We start from the raw sequence: 17,500 nt of genomic DNA, 5'->3' as shown, positions 1-17,500 counted from the left end.
TCAATCCCGCCGGTTGTGCTATGATTGTCATGCCTGTTAACTGTTCGTCTTGCTTGCAATCATACTATCGTTCGACATTAAACTCCAGCATATATGACAATGCATCCTTTCACTTGAACGAACATTACATTATCATCATTTAAGCAAACCGATGCTTCTATTAATGTGAAAAACAAAAACATTTTACGCTACATCGAAAGATATTTGCTTAGCGAAAAACTGTGATAGCTATGCACACAGAACCCTACAAATGTCAAGCCAAGAATGATTCCTGTAGATGGCGCAAAGGCAAAAAAACACTCATAATTTATAGGTGGTCGTGTATTTATTAAAAATTTTGTTCTATTTTCTGAGTAAATAGGCAGAATGGATCATCAGGCTGATAATTGTTTTACAATTTACCATGTTCGCTTTGCGAATAACAAATCCCCTCGGCCAACGGTGGAGACTGCTTGGCAAATGTTTTACATATACGCCAGCAAATCACCCAGCTTGGCCAGGTACACGTCTGGAACGAGTGCCCGAGTTGCCGGATCGGTGGAGGCGGCAAACTTTTCCAGATCGGCCGCATTATGGATACCCGTTTCGACCAGCAGTGTCTGGAAGTCGCAATTCTTCCCCAACAGTATGTCGGTATTGCAGCGATCTCCAATCATGACAGTACGGCCGGGATCTACATCGTACTCCTTGCGGATGATTTCGCAAATGTGCGCATTCGGTTTACCCATCACGATCGGTTGACGCTCGGCGCACGTGACCACGGCCTGCACAATGCTCCCCGTACCGGGAATGACGCGATCCGGCATTGGAAACCGTTCGTCCGTGTTCGTAGCGATGAAGATGATGTCAGGATTGTTGAGGTAGGAGGCCGCTTTCAACATCTTCATAAAACTGAAATGCTCATCGAATCCTACGATCACTGCGCCGACATCCGGATCGGGCACGAACCCAGAGACTGCTTCGGCCAGCGTACCGGTCAGTATGTCCGGTCCGGTGCCAATATGCCGTATACCGACGGCATCGAGCTCCTTCGTGATACCGGACGAACCGATTACGTACACGGTTTTAGAAAACTTCAAATTTTTTAGGTATTGCGCGGCCAAGTAGGCTGTGGAAATGATATTTTCCTGTTCAGGGAGAAAGAGAAAACCCCAGGGGAGGACTTGTTAGAAATAGACAAGGTGGGAACAAAAGACTGGTAGAGACGGACACGTACAATCGTAACGTTGAACCCCAATTTGGTGGCTTTCTCCACAAACTCGGGCCGAGTTTTGGTGGAGTTGTTTGTGACGAAGAACAGCTTTTTGCCAACGGAAAGGAACCGGTTGATCACGTCGGTGGCTCCGGGTAGCGGGTTATTTTCCACCCAGATCACACCATCACAGTCGGTTAACACGGTGTCAAACGAATCGATCCACAACTTCACCTCCGCCGGGGCCAGCGATGCAAGGTTGATACCGGAGTATTTCGACATTCTGCTAATGGAGCGCTGAAACAAGAGCAAATGGTTGTTAAGGACCTCGTCACAGGTGGTTAGATGTGTTTAAAATCACCAGGAAGCTCATCAAACGTGACCGGATTTTTTTCTCGATTCGCGATTCGCCGAGAAAATTAAACAAATTTGACAGCAATATAGGCCCTGCCACACGGAGCGTAAACTCTAGCGTAAACCAAAGTGTTTAGGTGGTGCCAGACGGAGCGTAAATTTACGCGTAAATTACGCGAGTGACCGAAAAATCGCTGTTTTACTGGTAAAATGTAGTTTTTTCACCCCTCACCCCTCCCCTAATACATTGATTTACGTTTCCTCGTATTTTTATGAAGGTTTGTTTGTCTAAAAAGCGGTAATTAACGATTTTTTCGGTCACTCAGTAACTCACCGTGAGTGGGGGGCCTATTTCAGTCTTTTATCGCCCCGTTCTGGCGACGGGTCTATTAAGCGTTAAGCGACACGGTTGCATACCTTTTTGCTAATCGGGTGAGTCGCGATTGTTAACAGAACCGACTTTCCCGAAGGGCGAACCCTTCAGGAATGTCTGTTGGAATAGCTGTAACATGCTGCATGGCCAGGTGGGATTGCTCCTCAAACCCTTTTTGTCTTTTCACGGTGCAGGTCGTCCGTGTTCTGCCCTGTCCGCGCTGACCGTATAAACACTCGGTGAAGGGAAAAGGTGCGTCCCTTTTTCTGGAAAAAGCATGTGAAAAACGGCACAAAAGACCGCAGCAGCCGTGAACCACACGGAAAAATCACGACCCTGGTGAAGGTGTCAGCGCAGTGTGGGGTGCATTAGATAATTGAAAAAATTGTCTACGTTGTATGATAATTCCCATTGTGTGTGTGTTTAAAGTAATCGAGTGAGATAAAAACGGCCAGAGCAAGAAGAGAAAGAGTCAGGCCTGCGATGGTGGTCACGATTTGCGTTCAGAATTGACCCCCCCCCTCCCCCGCGCCGTGGTGCTGGGCCGTGGTCCCGTTGCCAAGGGTGAAGGCCAAACGTCGTCAAAGATGAAACACCTCTCGTAGGATGCTGAGTGAGAGAAAGTAGAGAAAAAAAGGTACCGAGCGAGAGCGAGAGAGCGAGAGGGAGTGAGCAGGTCGCTATCGATTGCCAACTTCGACGTAATTTCAACGGAGGGGCCGAGAAGTCGTCCTTCCGGAGGCCACACACACGCGTGCCAGATCCTGCTATTGTTTGCGCGGGCGCATTCGCATGTAAACAACTCTCGCGTCACGCAACACCGAGGGAACCTCTTCGCCTTCTCGCGTCTTTCAGCTGGCGCTTGAGCGAAGAAAACGCAGAGAAGAAATCGAAGACCCCATCGAGGAAGGTCAAGCAAGTGTAAAAAGTGAAGGAAAAGAAGAAAAGGAAAAGGGTTGTTTTGTCTGCTGCCGTCGTGGCGGGGCCAGCATAATGTTGTTTACGCAGGAGAGCACCTTCGCGAAAGCATCCGGCTGTGGTGGCGGAGACGGCGGTGTTTCCTCCGCAACGGAGGCTGGCATCGTGTGTTTGTGCGTTGTTTGAGAGTAGTGTAGTGGTCAGCGACAAAGAAGGCAAAGAGTCGCCGGTGGAATCCATCAAGCAAGCATTGGAATTTCCGTTGCGAGTTTGCAGCCCAAATTTCGCATTCGCGTGTGCAGGTTGTGGTTCCAGCCGCTGTTCCGGTAGTGCTGTTTAGTGAAAGTAGAGGAAGTAGAGGCAGAAGCAACCCTTTAATTCCGCGCGTGATGAGCGATAAAGCCAATGGAATCCACGGTACCACCGGTGGTGCCGGGGGACCCGAAGAAATATCCGGTGGTGTTGTTGGGCGGTCCAGCACCGGAGGCCGTCCGGTGTCCGATTCGGGCAGTGCAGGTTCCACGGAAACGCCCGCGCTGACCGGCACCAGTCCACCGCGCGTTGGTCAGAACGACAGCGTTCAGCAGCAGTTTACGCGTTTCGCCGACTACTTCGTCATCTGTGGGCTGGATTTGGATTCCGGGCTGGAACCGGACCTCTTTGCTGGTGAGTTGATCATTCCGTTTGTCTTTCGTGAAGAAACTTCAGTTGTCGACAAACATGAGAGTTGCATTGCTGCATGATAAATGTGCTGAAGATTTCTCCAAGCATTTTCTATCTATTGGTAATGGTCAAGTCGCTGTCGACGAATCGAGCGGATTGATTTCATTTCCGCAAAATTTTTGTAAGTTTTTTCATCGAAACATGAACTTATTAGGAAAGCGTTTCCAAGGCTTCCATTCGTAGCTGGGAAGGATCAGGGGAAGAATAGCGCATTGTTTTTAGTTAGGAAAAGAAATCAACATTCGTGTACCATCATATTGTATTCTTGGGCAATACGAAGTATATCGGGGGTTGCTAGTGACCCCGAAATTCGATTGAAGTGTTTTTTAGATTTTATTTTGGAAAAGATCATAATGTTGAAATAACGTGCAAACGACGCGGTACGTGACCGCTTGACCGGTGGTGCGCCGCTGCATTGCAGTTGCCACAAGTTAGAGACGGAACGGTGTATCTGCACAGCTCGGCAAAAAAGCGAACACACAATGTCTTCTTGAATGTGAAACGTGATCGCACGATACGATACGAGTGCGCCACATCGCAACGCCGTCAGACACTGGCCTTTCGGAGTGTCCGGCGTTCAAATGCATCTTCAAACAGCGACCACGTCGCTATCGACGTCGGTCGTTCCCAGCAACGCCGGAAACCCGCAGCGTGTACAAGACGCCACACTCAATTGCCGTCAATTAATGCCAATTGACTTGGTCCACTTCGGTGGCTCCTCTTGGAGGATGATGCGGTTCGGCTGGCCGCTGTCATGGGAGCAGCGTACGCATACGCACGCATACTAGTGGCCACTACGCAAGGGTGGCCACTCTTTGTCGTACCCTCATAAGGGTCGCGAGGGCAGGAAGCTGTCCATAAGTCGTACCAATTGAGTTAAGTGCAAGGCCCTTGCTCTGGTCCGTGGCCGTTGCACCAGGGCAGGGCAGGGCAGGGCAGTTTGCGCGCTTTGCGATCGTCTGCCTTTCGATCGGTTCGCTAAATTTGAGGTTTAATGCTATATGCGCCGGCCCCAGTCATTTCGACTCTGATTTCATCTGTTCACGCTCGTCTCGGGTGTGCCGTTCCGTTCGTCATGCTTTGGTTTGTTCTGGAGTTGGTAAACATAGAATTTGTCGCACCGGTCGCTGTTGGAATGTGTGTTTGGTTTACTTGACACGCCTGTTTGTACTTATGGTTGGGGGGGTACGAGAACCTCGACCTAGCACAAGGAAATAATGAATTGTTTTGCAACACTTATCACATCTCGCAAACGGAACGGTCTACAGGGAAGTTGCTAGCCTAAACACGATAACATATAACGCAATGGTTTGTTTCCTCAAAAATGATGTTGTTTTTATGGAGAAATGTTCAAAGTATCAAAACAGACAGCGGAATTCGTTATGTACTAAAATGTATAGTTTATCATACATTGGAGCAAAAAGTTCGTTGCGAAACCATTTAACGTATGAATAAATGCTGCACATCGAGCTGACTGCAAATCGACCAAGGCAAGTAGGAGATCGATTTATTTTTGGAGCATTTTTGCTCGATTCCTATTTCAAAATCATATGGATACTTATATTTTCGAGAATGTAAGCTGTGTCCTATCTTCTCTTATAAATATGCGATAAATTTAATTCTGTTAATTGCAATGGCCATTGTAGAAGAAACACATTCTACCATACCATTCATGATTTGACCAATGTTGGGCTCCAATGAGACTAAATTTACTTTTATTACAACAAAGCGACTCAACCAAGCAAATGCCACCTTCGTAGTTTGTATGATTTTGGCGGATTAATTGGTTAATTGGATTGGATTGGTTGACGTTGAACAGTTCAGCTTTAGCTGTTTATATCGAAGATATAAAGCAAACGCCTGTTGGTGTCTTCCCTAGGCGATTTTTATAGCTCTTGAGGAAAATTGTTTCTGCTATCGTATCATTCAACTGTTCGGCAATTTGACCTAACGAGTACAAAACATCTTACTAAATCGATAACGAAAAAAACGAAACAATTTTTGCTTTTGGGGTTTTCACTGCTTATCTGTATAAAGAATTGGCCAACTAATCAAGTTCGCAGATACTAGCTACAAAACTTTCAAACATAACATTAATATCCACTAATGTGCATGTACAATTTTGGATAAGCCCTTTATAAGCGTTTAGAAATTTAAGATTGAAATTTGTCATCTGCCTTGAGCATAAATGTGAATAGGAGAAAGTTCGAAGAATTGATGAAAGTTCGCCTGTTTTTTTTCTTTATCAACTATGTCGAACTCTGTGGATCAGTTGGTTGCGAACTAATCTCACGCATTAACTATCGGATAGTCACTGCTTAGCTCGGTTGTCTGTACAAGGTGCCCCAGTTGTGACCAGTAATTGTGCTGCCCCCCTGGGTGGTAAGCTAAATGCTTTTACAACAGCTACTATACGTGTTCCACTTGTTACTGAATGTTCATCAAAATAGCAGTTCACTACACGTTTCATCCATGTTTCTCCCCCAAAAAAAAACCTGTGATCGCGGAGTTAGTACAAGGCAGCAATCTCTCGACACGCGCATACACAGACACGTCACTTGCTTCGAAACGCGCGTAACAAATTTCAATATTACCAAAAAGAAGGACCATTACTTGCCCCCCGGCGCTCCCTTGCGTTGACCACACCGACCGCAATGGACCAGCTTGATGGATGGATGGATGGATAGATGGATAGTTGGTTGCTGGTTGTTATTTTCATCCCTTCGTCAACACCCCGGGCGCACGGGGTCAACCTGCAGTTCATCGTGTCGTGTTGACGTACCGTCGTCGTCGTCGTCGTCGTCGTCGTGCCGATGGGAACCAGCCGTGAACCCGTTAGATTGACCAACGCGCCGCAATGCCAAACGCTAGAACCGCGCCGCGTTGCTATGTTGGCGCGCGCGCTCCAAGGCTGGACAAAACCAGGCAAGACGATCTGCGCCTTTGCGGTTCCGTAGCGTGGCGCGAGTATGTTGAACTCAGCGATCGGCACGTTGCCGCGTGTGCGAGAGATGAAGCAAGGGTTTGAGACCGTGGCGTGGGTTGCGTGGCGCCATTTGTTGGTTTCCGAACACCCCCTTCTCTTGCTGCGGGAAGGGGGCTGATGCAGGAATGGAGGACCCCGGGGGTTGGGAAACAGTCGGTTCCTATTTTTGCTCGCCGGACTTTGCGACGGACGGGGATCGCGTCAGTGTGGTGTCAGTGAGAAGAACCTTCATTGAAAGCTCGTTCGCCCGCCAGTGAGGAGGGGGCGTTTGTTAATTATAGCATTATCTATGCATCTCTCACTCTCACTCTTCTTCCTTCTTTCTTTCTCGCTGTGCTGGTATAATCACCATTACATCTTGATAACCATCGGTAACTGACTGTCGCTGTTGTGTTGTGTTCGCGTAATGCGCCGTGATGCCGTCTTCGAACCGTCACCGTGGCCACGGAGCAGCAAGTGCGTGGTTACCGTCGAAGAAGGGGATCTCTTCTTACCACCGCCGCCTCTCCGCCCTCTCGCTACCTTGGGTCAATCACTTTGCTAACACTCGACGAGGCGAATACTTTGCTTGTCCGAATCCGAATTGGAAAACAAAATGCCAACCGTGGTCGTGTGGTCGTCTTGCCAAAGCCAACTCGCTGCATTTGGCATCGCACCCGGTCGGCGACACATTGCATGCACGGCACGGCTCGGCACGTTTATGGCAAATCCCGGCACTTGGGCGTTCGCGGGCGTCCATGCACTTACAGGTCCCGCCGCTCCTCCGTTTTGCTGTTGATTTGAAATTCAAACCCCTCCAATGCCTTTGACCTTATCAGTTCGAGCTTGCGGTTTGCGAACGGGAGAAACGGTGTAGGCCGTGCCTTGGTGATGCAACAATGGCTTCCGAGACCGACCAACAGCGGATTTCGTCTGGATTCACACGACGCGCAACGACGTTGGTTCGCGAATGCTACCTCCGATTGTCCACCATTTGCGGGCGCGACGATGAAAAGTGAAATCGATCGAATGATGAGATTCCTGGAATGTCGTTCCATCGTCGTCGTCGTCTTCGTCGTCGTCGTGCCACCAACAGCGACGTAGCTGGATGGAGAGGACATAGACAGACAACATGGCAAGATCCAGAGATAGCGTCAATTTATTATTGTGATGCGACAGTTGCTGTTGTATTTTTGGACTGGCTAAGGTTGCGAATCGTGTATCGAATAGCGTTATAGGCGAACCATTACGGGCCATTAGGCGCGCGATTGCGTCGATAGGTTAGGACCAGAACTTCCAGAAGTTCGTTTAGTTCCAATATTAGCACCAGGAACTTAGTTGTCGACGTGACAGTTCGTCTGCAAATAAGCTCTAGATGTTGCTGTATAAATCGCCGTAGAAGCGACCCCGGATGAACTCTACAAAACATCAAATATTTGCTGATGAAAGTACCGTCAAAGTTATTGCGCCAACTCGTCCCCCTTAGCACGCCGGTAATAAACGGCGTCGTTATGAATAACCAAGCCCCCGGTACATCGCACTCCTCAATAACCATTTTGTGTTATCAGAGAGGACGAACGAGAAACCAACAGCAAGGAAAAGAAAAGTAAGAAACATACCACCGGCATAAGAATAGAACCGAAGTGCAGACCATGACCACTGAGTCATCCCAGTCATTCCTTCGGGGAACCTTCTTTTCCTTTAGAAAAGAGGCAATAATGCAGCAAGTAATGGCGTTTTTGGTGCCTCCTCCTTCTCCTCCTCATGGCTATAAGCTCAAAGTGATGCCGCTCATCTCCAAAGTCCACGGAGTCCCTTTTGTACCAAAAACTTCTTGAGCAACAGAACATGCTGACAGTTTCTGAAAGTGTAATGCTGCGGTGTGCTGTGCGCAGATGGTGTGATACACACACACGATGCCATGGTATATGGTGGCTTGGTGATAACCAGACTCAAAGGCGCCCGGTACGCTACCGTGGGCAACTGGCCAAGTATTGATTTTTGTATGACGCTGCTTTGTTCAAGCAAATTGTTTGTCGAAAATTCGTATCCCCTTACCTCCCCGGTGGAGACGATTTGTGAAGCTTAAGAGCCCTCGAGCCGCAGAGCGTTTTATTTTGTCGACCGCGCTTTGTCTGTCGCAAGGGTGTCGCCTGGTGAAATGCATCCTTATGGTATTGGCCGCGGGAACGGGAAGCATCGGATCGGAAATAGATTTCGAAAATGTTTGTCTTTCTTCAAGTTTTGATAAATCGTACCAGACGCTCGCACCGTCGGGACCCGTTGGAGTTATGAGTCAAGTGCATGCTGCTCATACGATGACGTTGGCACAAAGGGGATATCATCAATTGCGAAGGGTCCCCGGTTATGAGGTTGTTTGGCTTTTGTGGATTGCATTTTTTGGAGCATACCACCGGTCCGGTCCGTGTTGAGTTGAGTGTGCATTGAAGCTGCCCAAAACGCGGCTGGTGATAACAAGCGAGCTGAGAGTTCAAAATTACTCACTCGAAAAGCGCGTTCGCGTTTGTTTGTTTGAGTTTTATAAGCCAGATGTTTTATTTATGTGCCTTATGAGCGATTATGGAATAGATTCGTTTATACGGCTTTTTAATGTTGGCGGACGCTTGTGAGGTGCTGTTTTGTTTTATTTATTCGCAGATGTTCATTAGTATTATCGCTTTTTCCTACTTTATTTTATAGTTTATGTGAAATGTAATCATCTGTGTATTAGTACAAGCTACGTTGTAGTTACAAAGTAGCTTTCAATCATTTTTGCTCTTTTCGTTTTTAGATAATTTTATTATCTTGTTTCTTGTTTCAACTTCAGTATTTAATCATTTTTGCTTTAACACTCTCTCCTTTGCTTTAATTTCTCTTCCTTGAAGAGGAGTTACATTGTCCTGTTCTTCTGTTGACTTTTATTATCTTGTTTTTATAATACTCTAACTCGTGCCAACATCTTTTTTTAAGATTTGGCAGCTAATATAGACAATGCTGGTGTTTGCAAGTGTTTTCATACGACACTTCTAAGCTTCTGATGCTATTATGCTTCCTTCTGATGCTATTAAGAAATGGAGTGGTTACGGTTTGCTTACCCTAAATTCAAGTTTTACGAGCACGGCTATGGATGTAACGCATATGCTTCAGCTAAACGATTGTTTGTGGAAGTAAACGTATCCCCAATATATTACGCTGAAGGTGGAGGCTATCTATACGATGAAACCTTTGCCCCATCACCCACGGAACCATTAAGCCCGTCTCATACCACGCAGAACGCTGCCGGCACGCCGGGAAAAGGGCTGCCGTGCAAACAACAATAATATTGTTTTTGCGTTGCCGACGGCATGTCTTGGGACGTAATGGTACGCAATGCAATGGGGAGAAACTGTGCCGTTCATTCCGGTGGCCCTTGGGCTACGGGCCCCCTTTACTACATGTGGGACCATAAACCTCCTCGGCCATGGTATGGGGTGGGGTAAGGTTGTGCTTCCTTCCAAGCAACGGAATATGGTTCCCTCCGGGAACGGAAGCCGCCATCATCCCGAGTCATCCCGATCGAAGCCGCATCGACCAAGATGCCAATGACTACTAGCGCTCCATTCCGCCCCGGGCTACGCAAACCGAAAGTGTCGAAACATCCATTATTCAGTTGCTAGGCGTATACTCAGGCCATAGGGTCCATCTGGTACGGATTGGTTGGTGGAATTGCTTCCTTCTTGGCCTATATTTAAGCGAACTATGCCGGAAAGGTTGCTGTTTGATGGATCCCGTGGGACAGTTAGGTCGTTTCGTGTTTACCTTTTGCTGGTTGAGCGCAATCCAGCACTGAACCTTGATTGACCACAGCAGCGCGTGTGTGTGTGTGCAACGCGTCTGTGCTTTGTGCTCAAGACGACGCTGGTGGTGGCGATGTAGCAATAATGCGTGGTGCAACGATGATGCGTCTTCGGTGCACAAATTCTCATAAAAATTGAACAGAAAAGCGTGTTCGCGGTGGTTCGGTAGAGCATCGATCGTGTGCCACCCGAACCCATCGTGGTCTGGCTCTGCAGCGTGCATGCTCTGATGTAAGTGTGTTGCGACGACTGTTTTATGGTTTTGCACTTCTCCATTCCCTCCACTCCATCGCTTCGATTGGGTGGTGGGATTTATGTTGAGAAATAGAGACATTTTGGGCCGGCCGGGTCTGGCGTCTGGCTTCTGGTGGGGACGTATTGGGTGTTTTCAATCGCTTCCAATTCACTCACACATTGCTATGCGGTGTTGGGCATCCAATACTGATGGAGTTATTAGTTTCATTTCATTAACAATTGCTAAAAAAAATCAACCGGCCAAGTGGAGGACGACGAAGAGAAAGAGAAGGAGTATCAATGTTTGCGATTGATGGAATCAGTTCGCACGCTAGATCTGTTTTGGTGTTGCTTATGCGTTGCATAATACTGGTTGCTGGATATGATCAGTGGATACCGAACATGTTGTCGTCCGAGTGTTATTTTGCACAGTAAATTATGCTTGCGATAGCAAAGATTTTTCGTAACTTCAAATTTTTGTCAAAAATTGAAAAATTATATTAAACTCATTATCTAATGAATTCGAGAATCGAATCTAACAAAAGGTATTAGATATTGTTATGACGCTTTGCTAGAATTAACTTTAGCACTCTTTTATTCGTGGATTTTTTTCGTTGTGGATAAGTCCAAATAATCGTTTTTGTTCATGCTTGCAAGGATAGCTTCTAGAAGCTCTTTATTATTATATTTTTAAATAACATAGCATAATATAGCTCCTTCTTGATATGTCACTCTTTGTTATGATGATTTTATACAGGAAAATTCTTTAGATTAAAAAGTGAAAGTACTTAACAACCGTAAACCAGGAACCTGCTAAGAATAGGAGCGGAATAATTGAAATTAGAAAGAGTAACTTTGATGACCCTTTTAAAATCTGTAATTGGAGCATAAAAGCAAAACACATATTAATCAGCTCATTACTGTAATGCTGCCGGGGGAGGTATTTCCAATTACTTAGCGAAAGGTGACTCCACTAATAAACATTTTATTTTGTCTAGCTCATTACCGACAGATTTATTGGCCCAACGTGTCCGCTGTCCGGGGGTAGTAAAATGATTTTTCCCAAAAAAAAAACCATTCACCTCATGTTGCAGCTCATTGGAAAGAGGCCCCATTTCTTCTTTCGAAGCGCAGCAAGGGGAGGGAGAGGGGGAGGGGGGCGTCCTAGAAACCTGGGCCAGCAGTTGTGTGTGCTCCAGGTGTGCTCGATGGTTTGAACTGCGCATGCCATCATCGTGTGCGCGCGCCCCCTGGAAAATGTTTTTAAGGTATCGACCTTGAACATTACTCACCCACCCACCCACCAGCACCAACCAACCAGCCAGCCAGTCTTTTTGGGTGGGAGGGATGAGGTGTAGCCCCCCACCCCCATCACCTGGTCGGATGGATGTTTGAAATTTCGATTTCACTTTTACCTTTCCTGAAGATGGGTCTCTACACCCCCCCCCCCCCCCCCCTTTCTGAGGTGTGCCAGGCCAGTCCACCGCCATCGACCCTTCTTGGTCCAAACTTTCACTCATCGATGCCGATTTGCGGACGCCACGGTGCCACGGTCATGTGGCGAAGCGTCAGCAGCAGCAGCAGCAGCAGCGTTTATGGGTTGTTACCTCCGGTCCCGGTGGGGTGCTGCTGTTGCACAAGGAATGTGCAGCACACCACCCATACCCCACTGCGAGGCAAGTGTGGCGCGTGCACAGCGTGAACGAGGCCGCAACCGTCAGTTTGGAACCGTCTTGTGGAAGGGGGGGACCCCTTTAAACTGCGCTTTTGCCTATAAGAACTTCACGACTTGTGGTCGCTGCTGGGGAGGTTTTGTTTTTTAAGCATCTAAAGGAATTCCACTGTTTTTTTTAATGATTCCCTCCCCGGCAGGGTATGGTTCAGAGGTTTGTTGTCGAGGGCAAAAGCGAGGTTTCTCCAAAAAATCAAGCGCACAAGCGAGCGGCGTGTCTTATTGTCCATTGTGCACCATCTTTTTCCGTACATTGTTCGCTTCATTCGCATATCACAAGCCAGACACGCATAATGCGCTTCATGTACTCCCCCATCCCCGCGTGCATACGCGGTATTTGAGGTATGAATTTCTCCCAAAAAAGTATCCCGAGAAACCAGCGGCGACGACCCCCTGTTTCGAGCGCGGGAACGAAGAAAGTGTCGCGCTGACGCCATCGCTGGAACTATCGCTGGGTCTTCAGTCCGGCAGCAGTCGTCCAATGCACTCTGGAAGGGAGTCGCGCCGAATGATTGTGGCGTCGTTGGTACGGAAGTGGCAAAACTCCCCATTTCCCCTTACCCCCCGTAAGGTAAGGAAGTCGGAAGCAATTCGGAAGTACACAGTTGTTGGTGTTGTCGCCGCCCGGCTGCCGTTTCCACCGGCGGCGGAGGCATTTGCGATTCCCCCCGCACGGTGAAGGTGTGTTGTTTCTCGAGCGAGGAGAAAGTTGGTGGAAGCTAATGAACTGCAGTTGTGTGCACCGTCGTTTGACTGATCGGTCTTTGGACTGTTTTTTTTTTTTTGCTATACCGGTCTCGCATTACGATTGCACTCCATGTCCAGTTCCTGCAAGTGGCTCCGGTAGTTGGTTATGAAAGGGTCTTTGCACTGCGTTAGGATAGGTTGTGTATGTTGTTGGAAGGTTCATTGGATGTCTTTATTCGTTTGTAGCTCAAGTAACTCAGAGATGCATTACTAGTCTTTATTCTGAAATGTTTGTCCTACAATTATAGGGCAATAGATCCAACAATTGGCTTTACTTGTATCTTGCTTTTAGAGGAACTTCAACGCTAATCCTTTCTCTGTTTCGATTGATCGTGATATTCGTGGGTCGTGGTATATTTTTTTAAATCAAAACTAATCCACTAAACGTGTTATTGGGTGCTAACCGCCCGCCTCAAAGACACCCATACGAGGGCAGTTTTCAATTTCGCCATTTCTACCCAGCTACTAGCGAGTGCCTTTCTCTCTCAACTTCCATCCACCTTACCAGTCACGACTCCAATCCCAAAGCCCCCTAAAATTTCACCCAATACGTAGCGCCATATCACATTCGCGCCTCCGTCATCTGTTTCACCCAGTTCCCATGCTCCAGAGCGTGATCGACGAACCAACCCGCCTTCTCCCGCCAGAAGATAAGCCGCAGCTCACTCGCGATCGACCGACTTTTGGATCGACGGTTTTTATCCATCATTGGGCGCCCGTTGGCCACCGGATGTGTTACGATTTCGCGATCACACAAACAACGGTGCGTGCCGTTCGGCAAGGAGATTGGTTTCCAATTTTCACGCTCGAGGCAAACGTTTTGCCACCCATCGAGCAGCGGATGGGGTTGTGATGGTGATGGAGAAAGGGTGTCCATATTCGGTGGTTCGGTCGTCGCGTAAAGTGCAATTGGAAGCGGCATATCAGCATCAATATCGCTGATGGGATATAGAGAATTGTACACTCACAAACGGGCCGGCATATGAGTGGATTCAGTGTGTTTACTCGATGAAATCGCTTCTGGAACCGTTGATGTGTGATTTATGGAAGGGGATTTTTTTTGGATTTCACTCATTCGTGACTGCTTGCGACGGTGATCATGACGAGCACGCTAGTTTCTATATTGATCTAAGGCTTCTATCTAGCTTTTGTGATCGATTTAAACCATCCCTACACTTTCTGGCATGTGAGATTCTCTTGACTTTGACTTGATCTACGTTCTGGTTAGTAGACAGATACTGATCCATTGGCTGGCTGTAAAGGTCTTTGCTGGTCTTGGCGTCTTGGTAACATCAGAACTGCCTGAGCGTCGGTACCAAACCGTGACAGTGGCCTGTGCGTGGGAACATACGCATATGCTGTCCTCCGATTGATTTGCCAGCGTGACATGGTTCACTTCCCACGGACGGTGTTAGCACCGGGCGTTACCTTCAAAAACAGCGAAGAAGTTTTGGAGGTCGTTAGGGATCAGTGCACTTCTCCGTGGTTGACTTATGCTGAGGGGTCACCGTTGTTGTTGTTCCAACACCCTAGGCATGGGATACAGCTGAAAAGGCGAATGGTTGTGTTACACATCAGTGGAGTTGTTGTTGATGCTCTAGTCAGTTGGTTAAACATTAATCAAATTGAATTAATAAGCTCAGCAGGACCCGCTCGTTCTCTGAACTGGACTTGAAAGGGCCCCACAGAATTGGGCAACCAAGCTACTAACCGCCTGGCGTATATGATTAATTAGTTAATGACTCAGCGAATGAGTTTACGGTCCTCAATAATACTCACTCCAGGTCATCATCAAAAACCTGATGGGTACGGAAGCCGACGAATTGATTGGGCCCCCCCCCCCTAGACTCTGGGCGAGTTCAACTACCTTCGCGTGCCTAGAACTAATTCCACTCGCGCACGTTCAAGGCTGCGGACATCGAGAACCATAAATTAGAATGCTTCGCACTTTCTCCGCACCCTTTCCGGCGTGACGTAGAAGTGTGCACCTCAAGTCGATCAATTCTCTGTCGGAATGACTCATAGACAGTGACGAGCGCCGTCGACCTTGCCGGTAGCAATCGTTCATGGTCTTCGGTCAGCGCGAAAAGCATTTCTCGAGCCAGCGGTACAGGCGCGGAGGGAAATGAATTTTCCCTTTTACCCCCCCACTACCATCGTGCTCTGCAAATCGGAAGTAAAAGCGAACTAACTAGCGGCGGGCTTTGCGCTTTGTACTGCGATTAGACCTCAATTAGTGACTGTGTGTTTTTTTGTTTGCTTCTTCACGCACACGCACAACACTGGAACTCCCCTCGGAGACACGGAAGGAAGTGCACCGTGCTAGGTGATACTGCTCTCCAACTTTATCGCTCGAGTGCGTCGCGTCGAGTCGAGTCGGTCTACTACTACTGCTTCTGCCTGCTATAGGCGTTTGCCGCTGCTTCCTCACTCACCACTACCAAGAGCGCGTAAAAATTAATAACACCCGGGGTCTGCCTGTCGTGATCCTCGGTTAGGCCCCGGTGGTTAGTTAGTTCTTCACATTTCAAAGTAGCAACCACCAACCAGCAGTAGTAGTAACCTTGTAGGCGGCCCGACCGATCGTGCAGGGGAAGGTGTAGTATAAAGGCATTAATTCAGTGCCCGGCACAGGGAGCTTCGAGGTCTGTACTCGGTGTCGAGTCTTGTCGAGTATAGTGCTCGGTCGCTTCGCTTCACCGAGCAACGGCACCTTCGAAAGTGAAAACGCAGTTTCGTTATTTATCGACATCTCGGAGCCGTCGACACCGATACCATACCATTGAAACAATAAGGCTGGCAGGCTTCTGGCCGAGGCGCCACCGTAGACTAAACTCTAAATCGTTGCAAGAAGGTTTCAAATTTCTTATGCTACCTCCTCAACTCATTAAAACTGCGAATCATAGCGGCCGCTATAGAGTACCTTTTCCAGAGGATGTTTGTATTGTTTCACTTTCTTCGAGATAATTTCAACAACTCTCGTGGCCCCCTCCCTGGGGGGAGCGAAACTGGGAACTGGATGCCAAGTATTCCGGATCCCACCTCTTCTAATGAACCGTTGCTAATTGAATAATGGATACAGCGCCAACGCTGGAACAGCAGCCTGATCGACCTGTTGCACCTCGACCAGGGTTTGGCGGATGCTCAGAATGGAGTGAAAGTTTGCTCCTCTTTTCCACCGGCCAGGAAACTCGACGGCTCATAAGGCCCCACAAATTAGATCATAGAACGTCCCATTTCGATTGTGCTCCCGGTCGAACTGGTGACACATTATCCCCTCGACGGTAGCGTCAGTAGTACGTTATGTGCTATAGCGATAGCATTCTGTTGTTCTGTGGTTAGGTTATTGAATCATGATTTGATTATCGTAATGACAGAGAGAGAGCAATGCCGTTGATTGCTGACGCTGAACTTCGATATGATTGTCCCGTGGTGTGTTCAACGTTATCTGCACGCTCCACGTGCGTCGCCGGTGCTCGTGCGTCTGCGATAAGCCGAGCGGAGGGTGAAGGTTGTTTCCAACGAATCAATGTCAGGTGGTAGTATGTAGTTGTAGCTTATAGTGGAAGTAATCATGAATTTATGGTTTGATTTTGTGGCCGATGGCGGACTTAGAACGGCCCCAAAAACACGTGATCCAGCTGCCTTCCGATGGTTTATGCCTCTCTAAGCACACTATGGCGGGCACTGGGTCCAATCAACCATTCGACACGAATCTGCATAGCAATCGTAGCAATGCTGAGGCTACGTTTTCGTATTCTAGAATCCATTAGGCACGGCCGAGTTGTCTCGTTCTCTATGTGCTGAAAGGCAAAAGTGCTGCCCTATTTTCGCGTGCGTGTAAAATACTCTCGAATAAATACATAATTTACTGCCCTGGACTGGACGAGCGAAACGGAGAGAGAGAGAGAGAGAGAGGCCGCGATAGAGGTACCGCAAAACTTGGTTTGTCGTTGTTGAGGAATGTTGTAGCCTAACGGTGGCATCGTTACAGTTCGTTGAGCTCACCTCTCCCGGCCCATCGCTTCATTTGGTTGGGTGCCATGGGTTCATCCTAGCGATGCTAATCACTCTCCCCGGTCTCGATTGTGCCGTTGGCGCAATTGTGTAGCTGCTATTCATATTTTCCCTTTACCCCGTACCATGGCATGTTTCACCTTCGGCAGCATTGGACGCTATTCATCAGAGACGAAACCGATGGCAACGACGACGACGACGTACGGTAACGTACCCCACCATGAAAGGGCATCTTGTCTTGTCTTCGTTTTGCAGCCTGTAAGAACACGTGCCTCGGGCTTTTTTTTGCGAAACGCCGTTTTACTTGAGCCGCCGTCAAAAGCCCTGTGTCAACCGTGCCGTGAAGTGCCGGCACCGTAAGGTGTGTAACGGGGGCAGGCAGGTATGGGATGGGGCCACCTAGTAATAG

General features: G+C 48.1%; 2 protein-coding genes across 3 annotated transcripts in view; one reads left to right on the top strand and one right to left on the bottom strand.

Moving 5' to 3' along the window:
• Positions 1-312: 312 nt before the first annotated feature.
• LOC125956637 (glycerol-3-phosphate phosphatase-like) lies at positions 313-1,617 on the bottom strand. The gene is made up of 3 exons (XM_049688710.1): positions 1,554-1,617; positions 1,217-1,489; positions 313-1,127 (listed from the first exon to the last, which is right to left on the bottom strand). Exons 1-3 carry the CDS (start codon positions 1,563-1,565, stop codon positions 465-467), a joined length of 948 nt encoding a protein of 315 aa, XP_049544667.1. The 5' UTR covers positions 1,566-1,617; the 3' UTR covers positions 313-464.
• A 496-nt stretch (positions 1,618-2,113) lies between these two features.
• The window catches only part of LOC125956586 (DENN domain-containing protein 5A), a 26,877-nt gene continuing 11,490 nt past the window's right edge, over positions 2,114-17,500 (top strand). For both annotated transcript variants that reach the window (XM_049688624.1, XM_049688623.1), the window contains exon 1: positions 2,114-3,503. In XM_049688624.1, the coding sequence (XP_049544581.1) occupies positions 3,227-3,503 (277 nt within the window). In that variant the 5' untranslated portion in view covers positions 2,114-3,226. The remainder of the gene's footprint in view (positions 3,504-17,500) is intronic.

The sequence above is a fragment of the Anopheles darlingi genome, chromosome 3, assembly GCF_943734745.1.
Source record: "Anopheles darlingi chromosome 3, idAnoDarlMG_H_01, whole genome shotgun sequence".
Classification (NCBI taxonomy): domain Eukaryota; kingdom Metazoa; phylum Arthropoda; class Insecta; order Diptera; family Culicidae; genus Anopheles; species Anopheles darlingi.
Note: the sequence above shows the minus strand (reverse complement) of the source record. Positions and strands in the feature narration are given on the sequence as shown.